The sequence below is a fragment of the Macrotis lagotis genome, chromosome 6, assembly GCF_037893015.1.
Source record: "Macrotis lagotis isolate mMagLag1 chromosome 6, bilby.v1.9.chrom.fasta, whole genome shotgun sequence".
Taxonomy (NCBI): Eukaryota; Metazoa; Chordata; class Mammalia; order Peramelemorphia; family Peramelidae; genus Macrotis; species Macrotis lagotis.
Window position 1 is genome coordinate 207,115,417 of NC_133663.1, and position 26,258 is coordinate 207,141,674.

The 26,258-nt window shown below is 33.9% G+C and overlaps 1 protein-coding gene across 9 annotated transcripts in view; it reads right to left on the minus strand.

Annotated features, from left to right (window-relative positions):
* Positions 1–449: 449 nt before the first annotated feature.
* HTR1F (5-hydroxytryptamine receptor 1F) overlaps positions 450–26,258 on the minus strand; it is a 163,141-nt gene continuing 137,332 nt past the window's right edge. For 7 of the 9 annotated variants that reach the window (XM_074192284.1, XM_074192283.1, XM_074192281.1 and 4 more), the window contains 2 exons: positions 13,802–13,866; positions 450–4,592 (listed from right to left, as the gene is read on the minus strand). In XM_074192284.1, the coding sequence (XP_074048385.1) occupies positions 3,446–4,555 (1,110 nt within the window). In that variant the 5' untranslated portion in view covers positions 4,556–4,592; positions 13,802–13,866 and the 3' untranslated portion in view covers positions 450–3,445. The remainder of the gene's footprint in view (positions 4,593–13,801; positions 13,867–26,258) is intronic. The other 2 variants (XM_074192285.1, XM_074192277.1) reach the window with 1 other exon arrangement.

Here is a 26,258-nt window from a genome sequence, read left to right on the forward strand (position 1 = left end):
TTCTCATATGAAAGATATTTATGGTTACATCCTACAGCCTTTTTCTATCCATCTTGTGCCTTTGTTTTGCTACTTGGGTTACTTTGCTATATGATTCTTGTGAATAATGAAATTACCATGTTGGAAGAATCATATAGCATCACTAGAAGAATCTTATTATTAAAGGAATGGTCTTTTGTGACAGTGAGCAGTTTGTGAATATTGAAATTACTGTATAATTTCAAAATGCAATACAGTATAAATCTTCTCCTATTCCATTCTCAGCCCATTTCACTGTCTTGTCTATCTTAGATGATTGCCTAAAATTATATGCATGTGTTTGTGTATGTATTTGAGTATACTATTTATCACATCATTACAATTTGATTGTAATTGTATTGGTTATCATATAGTATATATATGTATATATATATATATATATATATATATATATATGTATGTATGTATATAGTTGCTCCTTGCTCCTTTTTTCTTAAAAACCAGACTTGTGATTTCATCACTACAGTGGAGATTCTAATGAGGAATTCCCCCTCCCAATTCAGATTTGTTCTTTCTCTGTAGTTTTTATTCTTAGAAAGTTGCCAAGGTCACTGAGGAGTTAACTGAGTTACTTAGGGTCAAAAAGATAGCTTCTGTCAGAAGTGGGAGTAAAGCCAAGGTTCTTTAACTCTAGGTCACTAATTTGATAGGCTTTTCTTTCATTGGAATATGCATGTATATGATTTTTCCATGGATTCTGCTTTTCCAGTGTAGATGTTTAGATTATTTGCTTTAAGGCTACAGATTTCCCTGAAGAGACCCAGTACACAATGGACACTTGAGTTACATCTTCTGTGGGTGTGAAATTCTAAATTCAGCATATAAAGTGAAAATTATGGAAATAGCACTCAAAAATTAATTTAATTGCCTCTCCCTCAAGCACTCAATAGATTTTTGCAAGGCAAATGGGTTTAAGTGGCTTGCCCAAGGCCACACAGCTAGGTAATTATTAAGTGTCTGAGACTGGATTTGAACCCAGGTACTCCTGACTCCAAGGCCGGTGCTTTATCCACTATGCCACCTAGCCACCCCTTCAATAGTATCTTTAAACAATTGTAGACCTTTGAGATAATTTAGTATGAATTAGAATAAATGGATTTACAGTGGTTGCTAAGAAAATAATTTAATGTAAACTTTATTTTTCAAAACTTGCAGTTAAGCTATTGATCTACTTCTAGTTAAAGAGAAGAAAGCAAAAAGAGGTAAAGTCTTAGCTGGGAGGAAAATTGAAAGGTGAGGGGGAAATATTCCTGAAATTCTACTTTCATATATTATTGTGAAAGACAACTTTTCAAGATCTATTTTCTTAATGTTATGTCTGTATCTCACAAGTTTCTGAAGTGCTTTCTCACAATTTTCATTGATATTTGTATAGTTCAGTGAATTTAGAAAAGAATTGAAATAACCAACTTATGTCAAAAAATTAGACAGTTATTTTTGAAATGTGATATTTTCCACAAATATTGACAATTGCCTCCATGACAAAAAACGGAAGCCAGCAGATCACACATACACCTAGAATTAACACTAAATAGTGGCTATATTCCTTTCTCTTGTTCCAGAAGTCTTTCACATTACATTATTATTTCTTCTTTGTTCAGTAACATGGATTGTGAGAATAGGATTGCCTCTAGAATCAAAGGACCTAGCTTCAGATCTCACCTCTGATGTTATCTTTGGGACTTTAGATAAGTTGATTCATCTACCTGGGCACTTCAGTTTCCTTATCTAAAAGGCAAAAAGGATAGACTCAATGGCCTGTGAAATCAATTCTAGCTTTAAAATATATGATCCTATGAGTTAAAGAGAGCACAGCAGGGAATTTCTAGCAGACCAGGAATCATGGGAAGGGGAACTAGGGCTTTCTTTCTCTGCTCTAAAAGACTAAGTAGAAAGATTCTAGAATCACACAGGGAACTATTCAGACTTTCAGAAGCATATACCAACAGTGGGAATAACAGATTCACATTTTCCATCTCATGTTCACTATGTAGAATAAGCCCTGCTCTATATCTTCTTCTGTGTCATCTTTATCTTTCTTTTGTTTGTTCCTTAGGCAAGACATCTTTAATGGCTAGTGAGGACACTTGGTGAACATAATCTGTTTAATATTCCCTTTGCTGCCAAACAATACACATCAGATTGTTGAACAAAGTTCTCAGCTAATTTCTAAAAGGAATTAAAAAAACTTTTGTTTTTCCTTCTGTTGCTTGTGGAAAATGGGGGGGGGGCGGGAATCTCCACTATGGCTTAGTGAGTTAAATAAGGGGAGGGAGAACAAATTTTGAGAATTATCTAATTTTTATGAACTTAAGATAAAATCTTTTGGGAGCATGTAGGTAGTGCAGTGGATAAAGACCTGGCCCTAAAGTTAGGAGCAGCTGATGTGGCCTCAGACCCTTATTAGCTGTGTGACCTGGGCAACTCACTTAACTGTAATTGCCTTTAAAAATAAAGATAAATATCTTTTTGTTAATTTTTTTCAACTGGAAAAATCAAACAGCCTGCTAAGTCAAATTTTGGGAGATCCAATGCAAACTCCCTAATGTCTCTAGTCATAAAATCAAAAATTTGTTAGTGCTAAAGTATAAAGTATTTCTTTAGGGTTGGTTAACAGGATCCTGCCAACATATCAATAATGAAATCTATTTACTCTTTTGTAAGATGTTTTACATACTTTATAAGTAAGCAAGAATTCTTGACATCATTAAGATAGTTCTTTCATTTAAAATTCCAAGTTTTGAGTAATAAATTCTTGATAGAATTTTAAATGAGGATAATTGAACTTTTTAGTGAATCTCAAACAAGAATTCAAATTCAAGACAAAGCATCTATTTCACTTTTATGGTTCTTTACTACTTAAGAAAGGTAAAGTTCAATGATAAATTCTAGGTCGCTTGATCAATAAAATTATTCTACTTTTATTTTGGTCAGATGAAGCAGGACATCTTGGGTCAGGTGTTAGAGAGAGAGTGAACTGAGAGTGTGTAGCAAGTTTAATGAACAAATTACATCTTCCCTCTAGAAATGAAGAACAGCAATTTATAAAGTCATCTTCTAAACACTTTTTGACTTGGAGATTGAGTTTGATAATAAACTTAAAGTTTTCTTTCTACTGCCAACAACACAATGGAAGATATGTCTCATTCGCATTAAAAATGAATAGGAAAAATTAAATACTGTTTTCATTCTTCATAAAACTATTCTTTGATTTACAGTACCCCATAATGATGGTCAAATAAAACTATCTTTCATCAGTAAACATTCAAATCAATATAAAATTTAAAATTTGAAGCAACCTTAAATATTTCATTTTCTCACAAAATTTCAACATATTTAAATCCACATATATGCATATGGTAATACATTTACACAAAACCAAACAACTTTCAATACTATATTTTTTCTAAAGGTAATGTCTGCATCTCACAAGTTTCTGAAATGCTTTCTTGAAGTCTTCATTGAAGATTGTATAGATCAATGGATTTATAAGAGAATTGAGATAGCCAAGCCATGTCAAAAAATTAGACAGTTCTTCTGATATTTGACATTTCTCACATATGTTGACAACTACCTCTTTGACAAAAAAGGGAAGCCAGCAGATCACAAAGGCACCTAGGATTAACCCCAAAGTAGTAGCTGCTTTCCTCTCTCTTGTTCCAGAAATCTTTTGCCTCCTCCAAGATTTTTCTGGCCTAAATTCTGATTTGGGACTTTTTATAATGCTTTGTATTTTATCAAAGTCTGCTGAAGGGTCAGATACAGATTTCTCTTGCACATATGGTGTAGAGACCAGGCGAGTGCTTCTCTCACTACTTTCCAAGAGAACTTGACCATTCAGCTCTCCTTTGGCAATCCGACTAGCATTTCTCTTATGGTACAATGTCTTTGCTGCCCTATAAATTTTGTAATAGAGGATCAGGATCAAAGCCAGTGGTATGTAGAAAGCGCCAAATGTTGAGTAGATGGTGAAAACAATATGGTCATGTTTGATTATGCATTCATCTTCTTTGCTAGTTCTTTGGTGTCTCCAGAATAGAGGTGGCATGGAGATAAAAATTGAAATAGTCCATACCACGGTGATCATAATCCCAGCCTGCTTAGGTGTCCTTTTCCTGGCATACTCGACAGCATCTGTGATTGCTCGATACCTATCCAAAGCTATAGCTGAGAGGTGCAAGATGGAACATGTGCAACAGGTAATATCAACACTCAGCCAGATATCACAGACTACTTGACCCATGAGCCAAGTCTCTTTCACAATATACACAATGCTGAAGGGCATCACAAGGACTGCAACTAGGAAATCAGTAACTGCAAGAGAACAGATTAAATAGTTGGCAGGGTGATGGAGCTTCCGGGTAACAATTATAGCAGTGATCACCAGGGAATTGATAGCAGTTGTCATCAGTGCCAATAATGAGAGAGTAAGTGAGACCAGAATCTTAGATGGCATTCGATTGAATGTTTCTTTTGAGGTAAAATTTTGATCTGTCAAGTTTAAGAAATCCATCATTTCCTTAGAAGGTGAATTTCCTCAAGTGAATGGATACCTGCAGTAAAAGAATTAAAAGAAAACCCCCCAGCAGTTCATAAAATGTTCAATGTCTTCTCTCCTCTTAAAAATAAATTCAGGGTGTCTTAGAAGTCTGTTAGCTTAAAACTTCACTAACACTTTTGGAACAACCTGTATGTGATTGATGATTGTTTTTACATTTTGTTAAATTTTAAATGTACTTATCAATAAAGACAAACATGCAAATAAGCAATGGAAAATATGAAAATCAATCAGTGAGTATTCACTTAATATGAACCAAACGCTATCTTAGGCATTGGAGATACAAATAAAATGAATAAAATGAAAAAGTGTACATTTTTATGTGGGAAACAGGAAAGGTATATAAAAACAAATACAAAGAAAATGATTATAAGCTAGGTAAATACAAGTTAGTTTGTAAGGGAGGGAATTAGCAGTTGAGGGCATTTAAAAAGATTCCATGCAAATTAGATAATCCTTGAACTGCATTTTTGGGGAATTTATTTATTTTATTGATGTACTTTGTTTTTTGACTACAAATATTTATAGATTACTCTCACTTTGTGAAGCTTCTCATAACAAAATAAAATGCTTAATTGAAACTAATATAGTGCTCTTATCTGATTTCATATCAGTAATACCCTCTGCTTCCATTTTTCTCCCTCCTCCCTCTACCTCATTGAAAAAGAAAAGGAAAAAAATTCCTTTGAACAAATATGCATATCTAAGCAAAACCAATGACCTCAATGGCTATATGCAGATATGTGTGTGTACACACATAAGCATATATACACATACAGATGTCATATATATATATATATATATATATATATATATATATATAGGTTACAGAATGCTACACAGACATATATTCCTATGTGGGTTTATACACATATGCATGTAGAAGGTCACATATTTTAGCATACAGATTTTATATGTATACACATATATATATATACATACACAAGCTTTCATATATATGTATAAATATATATAACATGTATATATACACACATACACACATACATAAGTTTCCTTGTTTACTGGAGCACAGGGTATGTGGAAAGGATGAGAATTCCAGTCATTGTTGTAACATATCTATATATCTATGCATATGTGTATATATGTGTGTGTAAATCTCTCTCTCTATATATATACATACATACATACATACATACATATACATATATTTGCATATAGTTACTGAGGAAATTTGTTTTGCTTGATATTCATATTTGTTACAGGGAGTTTTTTCTTTTTTTCACTGAAGCAGAGGTAGGAGGGAGAGAAATAGAGGCAGAGGATACTACTGTTGTAGTGCAGAATGTATATGTTTGTGTATGTGAAGAAAATATATATGTACAGAAAATATATACCAGGCAGAATATATATGTATATGTAATGTGTATGTATATATGTATGCATGTTCTCTACTTTAAGTCTTTGACTTCTATGAATCTTGAAGGAGGAGCTGGATCCCATGAGATAGAGATGGGGAAAAATCTGTATTCCATGTAATAGTTTATTGAGTTGGTCTCAGATCACTTAAGAAACATTTGTTTGGTAGCAATATATACATGAACTGAAGAAGGTCTCTCATAGGTGTTAGTATTGTGATAAGTCATTAGATATAGATGCTCAAGCAGGAAAAAATGGGATCTGGCAATCATGATTGGCTACATACAATGAGAGAGAGTGAGGCTTCAAGGTTAAAGACAAGGTTTTGAACAAGTAGACTGGAAGTTTGGTGGCACTTTTGATAGAAATAGGGAAGTTTAGTAGAAGTTTAGTAGAAGAAGACTTCTGTTTTGGTCATGTTGAGTTGACCCATCTGTGGGATATTTAGTTTGAAATATTCAGTAGACAAAAGGTTAAAAAAACTCTATATGAAACCATAAGTTCCCAGTTTTTATTGTTGTTCCTGAGTATTATTAGGAATGTAAAATAATGAGTTCAGAATAGAGGTTATTATTTTTTCTTAGGCATGTAATTTTAGTGTTTCAAAGAGAGTAGCAATAAGTATTGACTTTTGGGATACATCTAAGTATATATATATATATTTATATATATATGTATATATATATATATTTACTTTATCAACTCAAAATAATCTTTATAATTTAAAAAAGGATAGAACTTAAGCATGGCATAGTGGATAGTGGAGCCAGGAAGATATGGGTTCAATTCATTTTTGACAAATACCATGTGATCTTAAGGACAAGTAACTAAACCTCTTTGTGTTCTAGGAAACTCTAAAAAAATGAGATGTAGAGACCATGCTTCCTTGCAATAGCAGAGGAAGTTTCTTTACCTTGGAGTTTGTTTACCAATGTAATCACAGATCCAGTCTCTTTGCTCAAATCCTATTCATACTATTCCAGAATTGCTATATAAAATCCTTGTCCTTTTAGTTCATTTCCTTTAGTCACAGAGAAGAAGGAACAGTTGAGTGTGACATTATTATACATTTAAGTGCAATTTAAAATGATTTAAGAGATATTGAATTTAAATTGCCTTAGAAGAGGCAATGTGATATGGTGGAATGAGTTGTTGTCTTGTGAGTTTAAATTATATTGAATCTATTTTCTCTTTGCAATGTACTTTAATACTTGAAAGATCTGTGATTTTACTTCCTCTACCCAACAGGATTGAAACCTTTTAAGTCTAAGTCAATAAAAATTTTTATCTTGTTATGTCCAAGAGTATCTGGAAATCATAGCTCTACCACCGGAAGAGGTTTCATGGGTCATATCTTTCAACTCTGTGAAAAACAAAGTCTAGAAAGGTGAAGGGATTTGTCCTAAGTCATACTACTAATAAAAAATCGGAGAGTTGGGATGAGAAATCAGATGCCAAGCCTGGAAGTTCAGCCATCTCCTCACTGTACTAAGCTGTAAATTGCTCTGAATTTAGTTAAGCCTGTACTAGGCTGTAAATTGCTCTGACTTTAGTTAAGCTGGTAATCAGATGACAGACACACATAGTAAAATGCTGAACTTGAATATGAAACCTCTCTGTTATGGTAAAACTTGGCAAAGCTAGTACTCTACTAGTACAATATTCAGAAATTCTTATGTGCCACTGGTGTAGGAATTTAGTGGAGTATAGAGCCTATGGAATAGCTAACAGTCAAAACATAGAGCATACCAAGAAATAGTTCACAATCAGATCCAATTTTAGGATATCTCTACTATCCTAAGACTTTATGAAATAATTTTATTGTTATTTTTATTGACATTAATTTTTATTTAATCTATACATTTGATTCAACAATTATTAATTTTATAACCTAAAATCAATTTTATAGACATATTTATAATACTATTATAATTTTTAATAACAACAATAACAATAATAAACTCATTTAATACTTTAAAGTTTATAAAGCATTTAAAATATTTTATCCCATTTGATCCTCACAACAACTCTGTAAGATAGGTGCTATTATCTTCATTTTACATCTGAATAAACTGAGACTAAAAGAGGTTATCTGGGTCATGTAAGAATAGGAGACATGATTTGAACTTAGGTCTTCAGGATTGCAAGTCCAACATGCAATTTCCTAAGTTTACTGATAAGCTATGTATTATAGATTTTTGAGTTCAGTTCAGTAGTGTTTAAATACTTGAGGACAGTTATTATTTCACTAAGCTGAACATTCCTAGTTCCTTCAATTGATCCATCTATAAATACATACATATATGTATATATTTTTCATATGTGTTAGGTTGCTTCTCAAAATTCAAACAAATTTCTAACCCAAACTTTTAAGAAACATAATTATAAAAATCTAACCTAACTTTGCTGAATTTAAAACAATACAGTCCTGTTGGAGCAATTTAGCTTGTCAATGAGGGAAATACTGACGGGAAGAACTCATAAAGTTTCTTATTGCAAACAAGGTTTTATTTTACAAGTTGTATTGCTATCAAGCAGCTGTCCTCACCTGCATGAGTGTGACTCTCCACACATGCTTAATTCTTTTTTAATTTCTGCTTCATTGGATATTATTGCATAATAAAACAATTGGGATATAATGAAATATGATTAATACATTTTGAGAGGTGGTTTTCTTTTTGTTTGAACCTTGGACCTCAGAGTTTACATAATTAAAATGAGACTAATTTGGACAGGTTTGCAGGAAGGTTGTATTTGTTAGGTTTAACTTGAGGGGACAATTGGAATGAATTTTCTTGTCTTTCACCAAGAATCTGTTTTAAGTGCTCTCAGTATCAAGATGCCTCCTTAGCAAATCCCTATTACTTACTGATATCATTCATCAGGAATGACTGGATCCATATATTTGACTTTAGTGATGATAATATGTTAACATGATAACATATTTCCTCAGACTGTTCAAATGACTGTCATAAAAAACATGCTTAATAAATGCTTGAACCTGACTAAGCACAGTTTAGAGACCACAGATCTGAGAGTGAGTGAGTGAGTGAGTGAGTGTTGGTCCCTCTGGAAAATCTTTATATTGATGAACTGATTGACCATTCCTTCCTTGGCCCCAGAGACTAGTAAGGAGCTTCAGTCTGAGATAGTGGGGTTAAACTCAAATATAGGTGTGCCTACCAAAGTGTACTTACATACAGAATATTTATAGTTCAATATATATTGATTTAGAAAGCTACATGTTAACATTATCTTTTCTATTGCATTTTTACCTGTTTTGTTAAATATTTTCCAATTACATTTTTAATCTGGGAAATTAAATTTGGGAGAGTTGTCATCAGTGGGTTGAATATTTGATACCAATGGTTGAAGGGATACCAGCAACTGCTACAACAATGAAATTCTGAAATTTCCAGATCTCCAAGTTCCCACATTTTGAGTAGAGACTCAGAGGCACTGACACTTGACAGTTGCCTCTTTAATTGAAGACCTCCAAGAAGAAGAAGCCCATCAACTTTTAGAGAGAATTCATTCCCCTTTTGGATAGTCTTTTTTCCCGATATTGTTGCTCCACTACTACTTCCATCCCCTGCTTCTGATTCTACCCTTTGTTCAAAGAAACAAACAAGAAAAATCACTACTCTACTTAATAGCATTAAATATTTGTAGACAGTTATCTTATGCTCCCTTTTCTTTAGGCTAAAACATTCCTAGTTCTTTCAACTGATCCTCATGACATGTACTCACTCAAGGATCTTTACTAACCAATGTGCTCTCCAGTATATCAATATTCTTATACCATATTGTCCAGAACTGAACAATATAGTTCAGATGAATGCCTCCTCTGGGATCAAATCCAAAATTTTGTTTGGTAGTGAAAGTCCTTTGGAACTTAATCCTATTTTACCTTTCTGGTTTTAACATCTTAATTTACTGCCACGTAATCTAAGATCCAGTGAACTGGCCTCCCTGATCTATGAATAATACATTTCATTTCAACTCTGAGTATTTTCTCTAGCTATTCTCCCATGCCTGGTATGGTCTCTTCCTTCATCTACATCTATTATCTTCCCTGAATTTAAGGAATTCCCAAGTAAAACTCTCTCTTTAATATGAAGACTTTTCCAACCTCTCAATTCTATTTCCTTTCCTCTGTTAATTATTTCTTATTTACCCTGAAAAGTTAGGGGTACAGCACCCTGTGAACTAGAAAATTTATGCAAAATTTTAGCCCACTCTTCATATCAGAGAAATCCCAGAATATTTTCTTTTTATGGGGTGTTAACAGTACTTCATTATAAAATTTGGGTTGATATTATACAAATCTATACACATATTTTATGGATTTCTGAGTTTCTAAATTTTCCCTGTGTTGTCTATTGGCCTTTATATGTTATCTGTGGCTTCCATAAAACTCTCCCAAATTCCCATTTAATTTCTTATACCACCCATGATATACTGAAACTGTGATGGGGAAAGCTGTGATGTGGAAGGGATACTTTTATGTAGCTTGTATGTATTTGTTTGATTACTGTCTCTGCAGTTTGATAGTGAGCTTCTTGAGAGCAGAGATTGTCTTTTGCCTCTTTATGTAACCCCAGAGCTTAGGACATTTTGGCTCATAGTAGGTACTCAATAAATGTGTCTGGCATTTTAAGCATCCTTACCAATCTTATGAGGTTACTTTTTTATATCTAAGACATTTTATTCATCCACTATGAGTTTCTTCTTTTTAGATTAAACAATCCAGTAGTTGGTCAAGATCCTTCTGGATCCTGACATTACTACCAAGTGGTGTAGTTCTCTGAAAAACTGATGAGCATGTCAGTTATGCCAAGTAAATGGTATAGCTAAATAAAATAAGTATTACTAAGTAACTGAAATAATAAGTAAAATAAGTAAACAAGTAAATCATTGGTCAATGTTAAAAATATTAAGCAGCTCATGGTCAAGCAGAGATCCTTGAGATACTCCACTGGATATATCTTGCCATACTTACATTGACCTATTAACTGCTTTTGGATTCTGGTCAGTTTTAAATCTATCAAATTGATTATCATCCCCTCCAAATCTTTCTAAGTTTTTCACAAAATTTTTCACAAGAATGATATGAAATACTTTAGCAAAAACTTTTCTAAAATCTAGGTAAACATATACACATTTACTTCCCTTTCTAGACATTTGTCAACCACATACAAATTATTAATTTTAGAATTTGAAAATCAGAATATTGGCTCTTCTCCAATATTGTGCTATTTCTGTCATTTACCCTGTTATTTTAATTAATATTGATGGAATTGAAGGGATCGGGACAGCAAGTATTAATAAGAATTGAGTGAACCACATTGACTTCATCTTATGACTCAAATCTGGAGCAAGCTTGGTTCCCTTCCTATTTAACTATAGGTCTAATCAAACTTTTGTCTTGTAAGAAAACTTCATTCACTTGTGAGAATTGGAAGAAAATCTTATTGCATTGTTTGAACCTAAGCCCTGTGTGACTGAGAAACTGGACCACCTTTAGGTGTGATTTAGGAGACCCTTAAGCAAAGATCTAGGTTATGTTAACCAGAAAACCCAGTCAGACCCAAAGATTGATGCAGAATTTTCTCACAACTGTACATCTCAAATAATCCATATGTCTTATCTGAAAATTGGTCTATACCAATCAATCATTATTGTTTCCATGTTCCCTTGATTATTTACAGTTTTTTAGGGTGAAGACAGGTACCTTATTTTCTGAATTCAGGGAATTGCATATGTTCACTCTTCCCAACCTGGAAATTTCCTTATCTTTCCTCCAATAAGAAATCAGATTGCCTAATCTTGTATTGTTTCCTTTTCATTAATTGATATTATTTGATTAATTTTTTAAAGTATAAAATTTTTTCTTACTGTGTATTCAGGGTCCAGGCCTAAGCTGAGGAAAGGACTAGTTCCATTTTGTAGGCAATGGGCATCATGCATTGTTTAATAAATTGATATAGTCAGAAGACTGAAAGTTTATTTTTCTCAGACAGTTTATATTTCATCCACTACAACACTGACAGGGAATCATCAATTACATTTGCTATTTCTTTTGGTGGCAGGGGATGTAGCTCACCTGGTAACTTGAATTTATTGAGGGTAGTTCTAAATCTATGATTCTATAGGCCTAAGACTTATATATCCTTCAGTATCCCCTTATTGCAAGCAATACTCTGCTTCTTGTCAGTCATTTTTGCTCTTATATTTTTAGTGCAATTGGTATTTTCTCTTTGGTAAAGAAAACAGATCTATTTTCTTTTTGTTCTCAGTTACCATTTCATCTGCTCAAACAAAGGTCTTTTCCCTTATATCAATATAGCTAATAAAGAAAGAAAATCCAAACCCAAAACCCTCTTGTTGTCCTTCACATCTCTTATCAACTTTAGCTCATTCTGAATTTTAGCTTTCCTGATATTTAAAAACAAACTGAATGGCCTTGTTGCCATCTTCAATATATTTCATTTTAGACCCTAAGTTGATTGGTGAGTTACTATGCATCCACAGCATTCTTTTCAGACAAATCCATTTTTTCTTCTTCATTTTTATTGTTTCCTTGCCTGGTTTCAGAATTGCATTTTTGAGCAGATCCCAGTCTCTTGGACCAACATCCCCTATAGCATTTTATTCCATAGTGTCTTATATAACTAGCTTTTAGACCTATTAAGATCAATTTTTTTTCCCTGAAATCCAAGAAGCATGTCCAACTTGTCCTGGATTTTCTGTCATCTATCACAAATTCTAGGAGGGACTGGTTACTTCCTCTTCCTCCCAGGGATTTTACCATTTTTATCCCCACAACCAGTCCCTTCCTGTGAGAATCAGATTCAAAATAGCCATTTCCAGTTTTTGATTTCTCCATATTTGGGAGGATAAAATCATCATTAAGACAAATAAAGCAGTTATTAGCTACTCTGCTTTTGGTAGAGGGAAAGCTACAAGCAAGTTTCTGGAAAATGGAAATCTTTCATACATACTATATATTTTCTCTCTGCCATACTTTTATTGGTTTCTTGAACTCTTCACTTCTTTTTGTCCAGGTGATCTGTAGTATACTTAAATGATAAAAATCACATTTTTTTTTTGCTCCCTGAATTGACTTTTTTTGGTAAGGCAATGGGGTTAAGTGGCTTGCCCAAGGCCGCACAGCTAGGTAATTATTAAGTGTCTGAGGTCGGATTTGAACTCAGGGCCGGTGCTCTGTCCACTGTGCAACCGAGTTGCCCCAAATTGACTTTTATTTGAATAATCTTCATCATTTCACATGTATGTTAGACTACTGGAATTTGTCCTGGCAGTACGGTAATAGATTTCAATTGGAAGTATAATAATGAATTTTAAATGCTTTATACCAGTCTTAGGAATATATTTTCTTTCCTCCTCTCCTCTACCTCTTCTTCCTTTTTCCTTCTTCTTATCCTCTTCTTCCCTCTCCTCATTCTCCTCTTTCACTTTCTCCTCCAGTCTATGCAAGATACTGGGAATCCCCTATGCTGGGGATTTTGGACCTTGGTCACACTTGTCAGATGTGGTGTTAGCAGAGGGGCCCCCCCCCTCCTCTTTTGTTTGGCAAGAATGTCCGCTGAGATAGCTTTTTATTATAATTTTGTTTTTTTATATTTAAATTTAAAAAATAAACACAAGAGACCGTATAGTATAGTCTAATTTTTGCCTTCCGATGATGTAAGTTCAAATCCTCTGACAGATTTGATACTTAATAACTATGTGTTTTTGAGGAAAACCTCTGTGCGTCAATTTTCTTTTCAGCAAAATGGGAATAATGACACTTGATCTACTTACCTTTAAGTTTCCAATGACCACTCCTCCTCTTGGAAGTGCTGATGAGGAAAGGGATCCAGGAGCTGCTAATAAAGAAAAAGAAAATTGCATCCAGGCATAAAGAACCTAAATAAAACCCAAATTGTGCTTATGTACTCCTCCTCAACTTGTAAAGACTTCTGGTCTGACATTCCTAATCATTCTTCCTATGCTATTAGTGAGGAAGCCACTGCTGGCTTTTTAGATATAAAACTTTGTATTTATTGCTGTTGATTCTGGGGTTTGCAGTTCAAGTTGGATACAAAATAGATAACTTGGGACAGACATGGAGAGTTTATAGTGACTGACTGAGTTTTATATTATTCAAAATCATTTCTATTTTATTTTAAAACATATATATATATATATATATATATATATATATATATATATATATATATATATGATTTTCATCTGGAGAAAAAATTTTCTTTCTTAATTATGGTTTTTTCAAAAGAAAGCTTGCCTGTGTTGGAAAATTAGCTACAAATTATAAATATCAATACTTGTTCCTTGTCCAAGTAATTAAAGAATATTTCTAGATGAAACAGAGGCTAAAAGTTCTGGCTTTTAAAAACATCTATTTGAATTGGTGCCATATTTTAGGAAGGCTATGGATAATCTAGAGAGGATCCAAGAAGAGTGACCAGAACTGGTAAAAGGTCTTGAGATTATTGAGTTTAGAAACGACCCAAAGATTTTTTTTAAAAGTTTCAAGAAGGGAGTTGGGAATGGGACATAATAAATATTTTTCAAACATTTAAAGACTAGCAATTGGGAAAAGGTTTAGGCTTGTTCTTCTTGGTATCTCAAATTAGGATTAATTGATATAAATTGTGGAAAGGCAGATATAGGTTTGATGCAAGGAGAAATTTCCCAATAGCTAGAACTATCCCAAAGAGTCATCTCAGGAAATAATAACTTCTTCGTCTATGAAACCTTCAATGATGCAAAAGCAAAAGAATTTCATGAGAAATCTTGTATTTGTGAAATTTTTCCCCCTCAAAAATATAATACAATATAATAATACAATATATAATATATAACACAATATAATAATGTAATGAAATAAAATATTTATTATAAAAATATTCTGACTTCTCCCAGTCATTTTCTGTAGTATTTTTATGCCCCAGATCAACACTTATGTGATCTCTCATTTTGATTTGAGCTTCTGAATGTTGCCTGGAGGAGAGTTTTTGGGAGTTGGTCAAAATTTTTTTTGCCTAATTGTTTCCCTCAAATTGTTGCTGCTGTGACCTCATTCACTGTTGCTGCTAGTTCTAGGAGAGAGGAAGGAGAACCCCTGGATTTATTCTTTGCAAAGTTGTTCCAATATTTCTTGGATGTACCATCCCTGCCCCCTTCACTCCTTACTCTAACCCTTTGATTTCACTTATCTCTGTCTTCTATATCGCTCACATGATTTCTTCATGTCTCTAGATGGAAACTCATGTTTCCATGTATGTTTATATACTTTATATATGTATATATATAGACATATCTACACATATACATATGCACACACACACATATATATGCATTCATATTCCATATGTTTTTATACCTTTCTCTATATAACTCTGTCTTCCTCTCCTGTTGATATCTTCATTACTCTCTATGGGTAGAACAATTCTAGCTTTTATTCTCTCTGGTCCATGGTATATAGAAATAGTTTCATTATTAATTTACTTGCAAGAAACCACTTTTCCCCTCTAGCTCTCTCAACTTTTTCACCTATAAAATGACTCTTTAAACTCAAAAATTCTAGAATTTTAAGGGAGAGAACAGAATGATCTGGTCAGTTTTCATTCCAATCTATGGGATCTCTGTTTGCCCTGGAAGCCTTTGTACTCTTTAATCAATTTCTGAGAAGCTGTTTTTTTTGAAACTCAGTGGAATAGGGTATAAACTTCATTTCTATTACTGCCTTCCTCTTCCATTGTTTTACTTCATACTTAATAAAATAAACTTGTTGTTCTTGATTATTGCAATTCCTTTAGAATGGACAAAATGTTCACCACTGCTGTTATTTCTGTTTATATAGAACATTTAAAATGTTGATAGTTTCTGTTATGAAATCATACTTAAAAGTAATTCTACATTTTTATTTGTCTATTAAACTGTTGTTGGTATAATAGCTTCCTAGAAGAGATTATCCTGAAATTATATTTTGAATTAAGTATTCAATACAAGAACTTCCCTAGAAGCTTTTATGGTTTTGTCAAAATAAAAAATTAATTTTATATAAAAATGACCTATCTTAAAATTAGAAAAAGAAATATTTGATAATTTTTCTGTTCCTATTATTGTTTTTTGATTCAAGTTACATACAAATGCCTCTGTGCTCTCTCTCTCTGTCTCTCTCTCCATATATATATATGTGCATAAAACAATAAGCTATTGAAGAATTGTACAATCTAGTTGTTTCCTAAGTAAATTGACTTGTTTTGATGATCTCACTTAAATCATATATAAATATTTGTAATATTCATTAGTCTTTGTTATACACACACACATATGTATATTCTTTTTTAAAAACCTGTTAGAATATTTTGGTTTCTAGGCTAAATGTCCTATCTTAATGACACTATATCTTCCTCCCACAACTCTAGATTTTAAGGGAAATGAAAATGTGAACTTTGGAGTCAGCAGAGTTTCAGTAGAAGAGATAAGTATATAACTTATACATGTGTATATATATATATATATATATATATATATATATATATATTTCACAGGTCAAGTTTTTATTGCTTGAATTTCAGATTTAAAATTCTACCTGAATTTCTGTAGATGTGAGACTAAGTGATGGATTATTACTGTTTATTGTATATTAAAACTGCACGTTTAATCTTCATTTGAAGACATTCTTTTTCTTACTAGAAGAAATTTTTATATTGATTTTAGTTTATTGTGAATCTTTTAAAAAATCTTTGGTTAAAAGTTTTTTTTTAAGAATATCCACTTATACGAAAGGGAAGAAAATAAGAATGTATTTAGCACATTTTCTGTATTAAGTGCTTTAAATATTATTTCACTGATACAACAACCCTGGGAGGTAGATGCTATTGTTACCCTCATTTTACAGTTGAGGAAACTGAGACAAGTGTTAAAGTACTTGCCCAGGGTAACACAGCTAATAATATTTGAGGCTGGATTTGAATTCATGTCTTCCTGATTCCATATCAGCATACTATCTACTGTGATACTTAATTTCTTTCTATAATGCATAAATTTTCTTGTCAAAAGTTCTGCAAATTTTTTTTTCCTCTCAAAACTTCTAAGACATTCCTTTCAAACCCTTTGAGATAGGAGCAATTTCTCTCAAAGTCATTCTAGGCTGAGGAGAATGTCCAAATAGAGATCATTGCCACTTCCCAATGTCACTCTCTCATTCTATCTTTGGATAAATTATGAGAACCAGTCTTTCATAGATTTTGCTTTAGACATCCTACTCCTTACTTGTAAGGCCTACATGTAAGGACATGTATATTTGTCAAAGGTAACTTGTCTCAAAAACCAATTGTGAGTATAGAAAACTGTCTAGTAATGGGGCATATGTGTCAATTAGAACAGAAAAATCTGTCCACAAATTAAGGCATTCTGCCTGGACAATTAGTATTCTTAAATCTCCAAGAACATTTGACAAGCCTGGGCACTATTGCTAAGGACTGTTGTCAGCAATTGAGTTTTATGGGTTTTTACCCTTTTATATAGGCAAAAACTAACTAACATTACAAAATCAAAATTCATGGCTGCTAAAGTTGGTTGTCTTTTGCTCTTGAAGAGGACCATGACAACAGGGAGTTGATGCCATGATACTCTTGTGAGTTGAATTTAAATGAGGGAGTGCTACAAAGTCTCTAGGCTTACTTTATCCTCTAGAGCCATTTGGGTCCAGTGGTCAGATATAGAACAGGACAGTTAGAGATGGCCCTGGATGCTGTGGGAGGCCTTGACCTTTTTAAGCTAAGGTCTTTAACAGGTATCAGTTTGACTGAGGGAAAACCATTCAGGCTAGGTAAGAAATGAGTCAGAGTATGGCCTCTTTCACCTAAGTAAAAAAAATCAATCTTGGAAGGGAAGACACTTACACAGTTACTAGTGCTTGTATCAGTATGGAGGAGAAATAGAAATACTATAGACCTGAAGGAATATACCCCTCAAATCTGTAGGGATGGGGAGCTTGGAAGCTTTTGTGTTCTTTTTTTTTAAAATTTAATTAATTTAAAATTTAATTATTTTGTACAAATAATTTTTATACATTACTGAATTATTCTTGTTTAAGAGTAAACATAATACCCCTCCCCCAAAAATATAGACCCGCATGAGCAATAAAGGAGAGAGAAAAAAATTAAAATTAAAATTAAAAAAATAATAATGGTAGGTGTGGCCAGGTGGTGCAGTGGATGGAGCACCGACCCTGGAGGCAGGAGCACCCAGGTTCAAATCTGGACTCAGACACCCAACAATCACCCAGCTGTGTGGCCCCAGGCAAGCCACCCAGCCCCATTTACTCTCTAACCCCCCCAAAATAATAATAATAATAATAATAATAATAATAATAATAATAATAATAATAATAATTGTGCTTCAGTCTGTGTTCCAACACCTCCAGCTCTGTTGCAGGTGGATCACATTCTTTATGATAAGTCCATCACAAAAGTTACTTCTATATTTTTCCACTGTTGCCATTGCTGATTGCAACTCCCTCCATTGGTACTTCTCCACTACCATATACTATATTTTCTCTCTCCTTTCACTCTGTCTCTACTGTAGGGAAGCTGAGTGATGCAGCAGACAGATCCCCATCTCTTGGGCCAAGAGGCCCTGAGCCCAGCATCCACCCGGCCCTATGGTTTTGGGCAGGCCATCCAATTCCAGCCCCTTGCAAGAAGTAAAAAAGAAAATGTGTTATATCTGACCACTCTTCCCCCATGGTACATCCTCTCCTCCATCCCTCACATCACCCCCCTTCCCCCTGTCCCCCTTCTCTACTTCTTACTCCAGATGTCTATACCCCATTGAGTATATATGCTGTTTCCTTCCCTAGCTACCTCTGATGAGAGTGAAGGTTCCCTCATTCCCCCTTGCCTTCCCACCTCCCATATCATTGCAATAGCTCATTGTAATAAAAAAAATTATCATATGAAATGTGTTAGCCTATTCCCCCTCTCCTTTTTCTTTCTACCATTACATTTCCCTTTTAGCTATTGATTCCATTTTTATACCACATTATATCTTCAAATTCAGCTCTCTCCTGTGCTTCATCTATAAAAGCCCCTTCTACCTGTTCTATTAAATGATAAGTTTCTTATGAATATTATCAGTATCATTTTTCTATGCAGGAATACATGTAGTTCATCATCATTAAGTCCCTCATATTTTCCCCTTCTCCTCCACTTGCTATGCTTCACCTGAGTCCTGTATTTGAAGATCAAACCTTCTGTTCAGCTCTGGCCATTCCAACAGGAACATTTGAAATTCCCCTGGTTCATTGAAAGTCCATCTTTTCCCCTGGTAGACGACATTCAGTTTTGCTGGGTAGTTGCTTCTTGGTTGCATTCTGAGCTCTTTTGCCTTCTGGAATATTATATTCCAAGCCCTACAAGCCCTTAATGTAGTTACTGCTAAGTCCTGTGTAATCCTGACTGTGGTTCTACGATATTTGAATTGTGTCCTTCTGGCTGCTTGTAATATTTTCTCTTTGACTTGGGAGTTCTGGAACTTGGCAATAATATTCCTGGGGGTTGTTCTTTTTGGATCTCTTTCTCTTGGGGAGATAGGTGCATTCTCTCAATTTCTATTTTGCCCTCTGCTCTAGGATATCAGGGCAATTTTCCTATATAAATTCTTTAAAAATGATGTCAAGGCTCTTTTCCTGATCATGACTTTCAGGTATTCCAATAATGTTTAGATTATCTTTCTTAAATCTGTTTTCAATATCAGTTGCTTTTTTTTTTTCACTGAGATGTTTCACATTTTCTTCTAATTTTACATTCTTTTGGTTTTGAAGTATTGTGTCCTGATTTCTCATAAAATCAGCAGCCTCCCTCAGTGCCATTCTAAATCTGAAGGATTTGTTTTCCTCAGAGAGCTTTCTTATCTCTTTTTTTTCATCCGGCCCATTCTGCTTTTTAAAGCATTCTTCTCCTCAATAACTTTTTGGACTATTTTATCCATTTGACCTATGCTGGTTTTTAACATGTTATTTTCTTCAGCATTTTTTTGGATCTCCTTGACTAAGCTACTGACTTTATTTTCATGTTTTTCCTTCATCTCTCTCATTTCTTTTTCCAATTTTTCTTCTATCTCCCTCACTTGATTTTCAAAGTCTTTTTTTGAGCTCTGTCATGGCCTGAGTCCAATTTCTGTTTTTCTTGGAGTCTTTAGATGCAGGAGCTTGTACTTCTTCATTTTCAATTGAGTGTTTTGATCCTTCTTGGGAATATATGAAAAGTATTTCTGAATGATGTTCCTTTTTTTTTCTCTGCTTACTCATTTCTCCAGCTTGTACCTGGTTTTGGGGTGCTTCCTGAGCTTTTGAGTATTATTGGGACATCCCCCCCCACAAGGATCTCCATGTGTGAGGCTCTGTCTTCCCTCCTGGTCTGTGCATGAGCACAAGTGCACCCCTCTGCCACAGGGCTGAGGTGGGATGGGTCCTGCTGTTCTATGGGGGGCCTAGACCTCAATCAGGATCTGAATGTGGTCAGAGCCCCAGAGTCCTCTTCCAGGAACAGAGGACAGAGCTCAGCAGTCTCTCTCCATTCCCCTTACTAGGCTCAGCACTCACGCCTTGGGAACTCCTGCTTACCTGCTCCTGCTTCAGGTTGCTGGATCTGGGTTGTGGGGGGCCAAGCTGCTCGCTGAGTGCCCTGAGGGCTGGGCTTCATGTGTTTACTCTGGAAGTGGTCCCCCACTGATCCCCCAAGTTGTGCCCAATGCTTCCCAAGCATAGGTCAGGAAACTGCCCCTGTGGTGAGCCGCGACTCTCAGCACCCTGGAGGCTGAAGTTCCTTCACTCTGGCTGGCTCCCATGGAGTGGAGCCTTTCTGCTCTTTTCCAGGTTACCTTGGGCTGGAGAACTGCCTCACTGGATCCCTCTGTGGATTCTGTCTCTCAAAAATTTAGAGTCCTTATTTTATAAGTTTTGAGAGAGAGCAACTAAGAGACAATCTTGTTGCCTCTTGGCTCTGCCCCCTCCCCCCCTTTTGTGTTCTTTTGTAGTCATTCATCTGAGATCATGCTGACTATAAATTTCTAATGCATCACTTCAATATATCCAGGCCACTGAAATTTCTGTGAGTTGCCTACAGTGGTTTGCTCTTACCTTTTAGTAGTGTGGGGATAATATCTACTACATGATAATCCATTTGGAGAAATTTTTGCTAAATGTTGGGGAATAGGTGGGAGAGCATTATCACCGTGACCCATAGGACATTCATAATGTTAAAACATATTTTACTTGGATGAGATTGCTGCTGTTTCTCTGATCAACAAAGCATTACAAGCAGCTCAATCCAGTTTTCACATATTTTCACATATTTTAAGCAAAGAAAATTGTGGGTCCAAGGGTCTAAGTGTAGTGGAAATTCTGGCTTCCCTCTCTCAGAGATAGGGATGGGTGGCTCAGTGTCCAACAAGGATTGAGGAAGTTGAAGGAAGCAGTAGCAAGAAGGTTGGGGAAGGAAGGATAACCAATGCATTCATTCCATCTTGATTGAAGTCTGGGTTGCCTGGGGCCCATCTTGTCAGAAGGATTATAATTTGTGCTATAATACATATTTAATATATATATATAATTCAATTATAACATCAATAAAAGTTCCTTTTAAACAGATTATTTTGTCTTTTTTTTTTCTTTTTAGTTTCTAGTTTTAGCATCTTGCACCTAGAAGGTGGTTGATAAATATTTATTAAATTGAATTGCCTGTTCACAGAACTGGTTCTTAAAGTATATTCTTGGTAGTTGAAGTTGCTAGATAAATGGTCTCTGGACCAGTAAGGTTATCATGTGCATATTTTAAAACTATATTTGTATATATGTATATTTACACATACTACACACACACATATATATGAAATGAATGTGTATATGTAGAACTATGTACCTATACATTAAAAACATGAATTATTACATATAAAGGTCTTTTAAATTCATGTATTTATTTTGCTCCATGTGCTTACCCAAAGTATATATTGATTACATGTAGACTGTACGGTGTTTTATGTCACATAATGGTCTTATCATCCTGTAATAGTATCATTATCCAGTTGATTACTTTTCTATAATTTACTATAATAGAAATGTCATGTATGTGATATCAATTAATCATGGGAAACTTACACTCTTAAGAAAAGAATACTCCACTGGGAACAATGGCGACTTTGCTATATTCTTATCCTCCACAACCTCACTCCACTGACTCACTGAAGCTGCTTCGACTAAGTCTTAAAGGGACCTGGGAAGAACTAGGCAATTTTAACTTTCAAAGACCAGTATATAAATATATTATCCATGGGTGGCTTATGTACTATTTTCACTTTCAATACATTAGTTCTAATGACTCTCGTGGAATGCTGGAAATTGTCACCTTTCCATTCTGGTACTTGGCAAAAAAATTTAAAATCAACTGTAATCAGTGAGAAAATTTCTTCACAGTCAATGGGCAGTGAGCATCCAGTTTAGAGATACCTGTCACATACAGAGGTAGGACAGGAGGGAAAGTACAATCCCACTCTCTGTACCTGCTGCTGTTCCTTTTCTCTAGTTAGTTAATAAGGAGATGAACAGCCAGAATTTGAAAGAACATCTCATACATTAAATTCAAATTTAAAAAAAAAATCAATTGATCTAATGATATAAGTAAAAACCAAATTTAAACAAATATTTTGATCATGTGCATAGCATTTTTCTATATGATTGTTTGGTTTGCATCCTTATATATTATAGTATCCATTCCCTTTTAAGACTTTTCTGAAACTCGACGATGAAGTATTTGATGGTTTAGCTATTAATGTTTTTATTTGATTAGGATTATATTACTCTACTCTGATCATTTAATTGTATTTGAGTGCATTTGGTTCAAACCTTTTATTTCCTTGTACCAAGATATTTGTGATGACAATAAAATTGATAAGAAAAGTTTTTCAGTATGGGTACCATAAACAAAGGATGGTTTGTATTCCAAATATTTGAAATAAAACAAATAATTGGTATTAATGTTAATGATAATAGTAGTAATGTGACTGATTTTGTCTATCATAGTAGATAGCATTATATATTACGTTTAGGTCTACAAAGCATTTTAACATATTAACATAAATGAATATTTAACATCTACTACATATATTAATTTACATATGTTACATATATTAATTCTTCTATTTTATTCTCAGAGCCCCTGGAAGACAGATACTATTAGCATCTCTATTTTACAGATGAAGTCTTTGAAATTGAGACAGGTCAGGTTGCTCAGTGTCAATAAGTGGGATTCCAATTCAGATCTTCCTCATTCTAGTTGCAGTACTGAACTGACTAAATTACCCAATTGCTAACTCTGTTACCCTAGTTAGTAATCTTATTGAGTTTAAAAATATCAGGAATAGAATTTATGAAACAACAAAAAGAATTTATAAGTAATAAGTACAGATGAGGAAACAGATTTATTAATTAATTAATAGATTAATTAATAAATTAATTGACTTGTCCAGCCTCACACAGATAGTAAGTGCCTGAGGCAGAACTAGAATTCAGATTTTCCTAATTAAAAATCTGACATTCTCTAGCTATTATGCCTCTTAGTTGCCAACTTGATTATTTAGCAACTCACTTTATTGAGTTAGGGTATTAGTTATGGAATTTATAAAATAACAATTCCATTTCTAGTTCCATCTTTTCTCCCAATTCATAAACAAAGGCAAGTATACTACTTCTAATTATCAAAGAAAAATAAATTATGTAGAATAATATTATTAAAGAGGTGATCCAAACCAAAACTTCCAGTGTTACAGTGGTGTCAGATTCAAATAGAAAATGTTCCCTGAGGACTGTATATTGACCTAAAAAAAATCCACCAATTTAGGTAATCTATACTGTATTGTATTTTTTTAAGTTTTTTAATTTTTTTGCAAGGCAATAGGGTTAAGTGATTTGCCCATGGTCACATAGCTAGGTAATTATGTGTCTGAGTTGTATTTGAACTCAGGTCCTCCTGGCTCCAGGACCAGTGCTTTATCCACTGCACCACCTAGCTGCCCCTATATTTTCCAATTTCATTTTAATCTGTTTTGGACTTCATTCTGGAACTTGGGAGTTTGTCAGGTTTCAAGTTGTCCTGGGTCCTTGAGTTAGACACTTTGTAAAGTTTTGAGTGCATTCCCTTATTTTTGCTGTTATTAAAGAATTTCTGCTTCTGATTTCACATAGCATTTGTTTTGCAGCTCTTGGATGCACTTAACATATAGCATTATGCATTATAGCTATCTGAATCTAGACTGTAACCTCAGGAGATGAAGGACCATGTCTCAAATTGATATTGACTATATTAGAACTTAAAATGCCTTATATACCAATTATTTGAACTGACAAGAATTCAAAGAATTGGGAAGAGGGAACTTGGAACACATTTTAAGAACTGATGGCTGAGATATAAATCTCTGTTTAAATCAATCTGTTCTTCTCATTTACCAGCAAAACAATACTACCAACTAGGTTGTGAAGAAAATTTGATCAAAATCATTGCTTATCTTTTTAATCACCTTTGTCTGGATGGTTTTTTAATATCTTACTTTATTTTTACTCAGCATCAGGATAAATACAATTATATCAAAGAGAACATTTTTGTTTTTTTTTTTGTTTTTTTAGGTTTTTTTGCAAGGCAAATGGGGTTAAATGGCTTACCCAAGGTGGCACAGCTAGACAATCATTAAGTATCTGAGGCTGCATTTGAACCCAGGCACTCCTGACTCCAGGGCTCTCTATCCATTGTGCCACCTAGCCACCCCACAAAGAGAACTTTTAACCTGATAGCTAGAAAGTCTTGGATTTGATAATTAGTCCCTGAATGTTTTGAACATTTGATTATTTTTGAAGAATTTATGAATTTGACTGAGTCCAAAATTTCTTCCTTTTGGCCTTGAAATGTCTTTCTGAGAATTTTATAGAAATAACTTCCATCACCACTACTATTTAACATAGTTCTAGGAACATTAGCTATAGCAATAAACCTAAGAAGAAAAATCAAGTGAACAAGCACAGGTGAAAAAGAAACAAATTATAGAATTTTTTGGTGCTTGCTATGATGATTTCCTTAAGAGCCCCCCCCCCCAAAATTTAACATATGTATTTTCTCTCTTATTTTATTTTTAAATTACATATACTTTTTAACAGTTTTTAGAATTTTTGAGTTTTTTCCTCTATCCTTCCTTCACCTGTCCTTGAGAAGGCAAGCAGTTTGGTATAGATTATATATTTGAAATCCTGTAAAACAAGGTTCCACATTAGTTATGTGGCAAAAGAAAATTTAAACCCCCCCCCAATAAAAATAAAGTTAAAAAAATATGCTTCAATCTTCATTGAGACTCCAGTTCTTTCTCTGAAATTTTCCCAAGTCTTCTAGAACTCTAATAGATCATTATATTTCTGATAACAGCTGTGATTGAGAGTTGTTCATCATACAATACGGTTGATACTGTGTACAGCATTCTTTTGGATTTCCTCATTTCACTTTGCATCAGTTCATGTCAGTCTTTCCAGATTTTTCTGAAAACATACTGTTCATTATTTCTCATAGCACAATAGTATTTTATCACAATTGTATCTCATAATTGTTCAACCATTCCCTAATTGATAGGTGCCCCCTCAATCTACAATTCTATTGGAAAGAACTGCTATAAATATTTTTGTACATATAAGTCTTTTTTCTTCCCTTTTCATCTCTATGGCTATAGAACCAATAGTGGTATTGCTTGATCCAAAGGTATGCATGGTTTTATAGCACTTTGGGCATAGTTCAAATTGCTTTCCAGAATGCTTGAATCAGTTCCCAAGTTCATCAATACTGCATTAGTGTTTTATTTTTCCCACATTCCTTACATTTGCTATTTTTTTCCTGTCATATTAGCCTATTAGGTGTGAAGTGGTATCTTGGAATGGTTTTAATTTGCATTTCTCTAATTATTTTTCCGTGACTATTAGAAAGCTTTAATTTTTTCCCTGAAAATTGCTTGTTTATATCCTTTGACCATTTATAATTTGGGAATAGCTCTTATTTTTATGTTTGTCTCAGTTCTGTATATATTTGAGAAATGAGTCTTTAATCAGTGAAACTTGTAAAATTTCCCTCTAGCTTTCTGTTTTTTTTTATCTTGGCTATATTGGTTTTGTTTCTACAAAACATATTTGCATAAATGGTATAACATCCAAATTCTT